Source organism: Aplysia californica, unplaced genomic scaffold, assembly GCF_000002075.1.
Source record: "Aplysia californica isolate F4 #8 unplaced genomic scaffold, AplCal3.0 scaffold00084, whole genome shotgun sequence".
Classification (NCBI taxonomy): domain Eukaryota; kingdom Metazoa; phylum Mollusca; class Gastropoda; order Aplysiida; family Aplysiidae; genus Aplysia; species Aplysia californica.
The window spans coordinates 1248390-1249723 of NW_004797354.1; the positions used below are offsets into that span (position 1 = coordinate 1248390).

The 1334-nt window shown below is 43.0% G+C and overlaps 1 protein-coding gene across 1 annotated transcript in view; it reads left to right on the plus strand.

Annotated features, from left to right (window-relative positions):
* LOC106011284 overlaps nt 1-1334 on the plus strand; it is a 39914-nt gene that overhangs the window by 29494 nt on the left and 9086 nt on the right. Inside the window, exons 4-5 of the mRNA XM_013080411.2 lie at nt 215-340; nt 1038-1176. Coding sequence (XP_012935865.2) covers nt 215-340; nt 1038-1176 — 265 coding nt within the window. The remainder of the gene's footprint in view (nt 1-214; nt 341-1037; nt 1177-1334) is intronic.

Below are 1334 nucleotides of genomic sequence, written 5' to 3' on the forward strand. Positions count from 1 at the left end.
TGGGTCAGGGCCGTGTGTCCGATGCGCAATCGAGTAAAAATGACTTCGTCTCTTCTGGAGAGGTCCGAAGGATTTCGCTGTTCCAGTTTGGTTTTGATAAAATACAGTTTATTATTTTTCTGTTTTTCCCAGTGGCTCTCCCACAGACTGGACTTCTGATCAATAATCTCTATTATTATTATTATTATAATTGTTATTATCATTGTACCGACAGGACTGCAGAGGACCCCAGACGGACATCATCATGAGCTGTAATACCTCGTGTGGACTCAGCGAGAGGACTCGGAGACTGATGACGTATTTCGGCATGTTCGTCAACAACTTTGTCTGCGGGGTGCCAGTGAGTTTAACTATATGAACACAGAAACATCAATTTACACTATTAAAAAATAATAAAACAAAGTGAGCAAGCAAAAGCACTATAACGTAAGCCAGCAATTTCGATAACGCGAGCATGCAGGCTCGAATGAATTTTCTCACAGTATTTTGCTGACACATGTAGAGGACTTCAAAGGACCCAGTAATGTTCCTTAGCATTTCTCGCTGAGATATAATTATTAGAGACGCTGCAAAAATATCTGCATTAAAGCTTTCTTACTCCCACTAGTTGTTTCATAGCGATAAGCCTTCTCTATGTTCTCGGCCTAACGTCTAGTCTGAAGACAACATGCATCACAATATTTTAATTTTACCCTGATGGGCCGAAAACAAATATACTTACAACCAATGATTCGAGAGTGGTCACTAACTACATCATCGGCACGGACCGCAGACCTATGCTTACCCTCTCCACCAACTATGTAAAGCAAGCAAAGAAAAACAGGGGGAAACGACGATCAACCTTAGAAAATTTAAAGAACCATACATCAAGAAGGCAACTGAGGACGACATTAAAACCCAGGAAGAGGAAGGCTACTCAAAAGGTGGATGGAGGGCGTCAAGGAAACCCTGAGAAACCACAATGTCCCAATTGAAAGTGCCGCAACAGGTGTAGTTTTTATAATTACCATCATCACTTTTATCTCTATCCTCCTTAGCTGTACTACGGGAATCTACTGACATACACAGACTCGTACTTCCTGGTGAGGCAAGAAGCGGACATCTCCAACCTGTCGGCCTACACACTAGCTACCTGGAACATTGTTTGGGTGGCCTCCATAGCAGCCTCGGACAAAGGTGCGTGAAGGAGATCGCTGTTAATGGGGAGGGAGGGGTGGGTTTTTTTTGTTTGGCTGTTGTTTTTGTTTATTCTTCATACACCCCATCATTTGTTTGTCTGCATGCATGTGTCGCTCTCTCTCTCTCTCTCTCTCTCTCTCTCTCTCTCTCTCTCT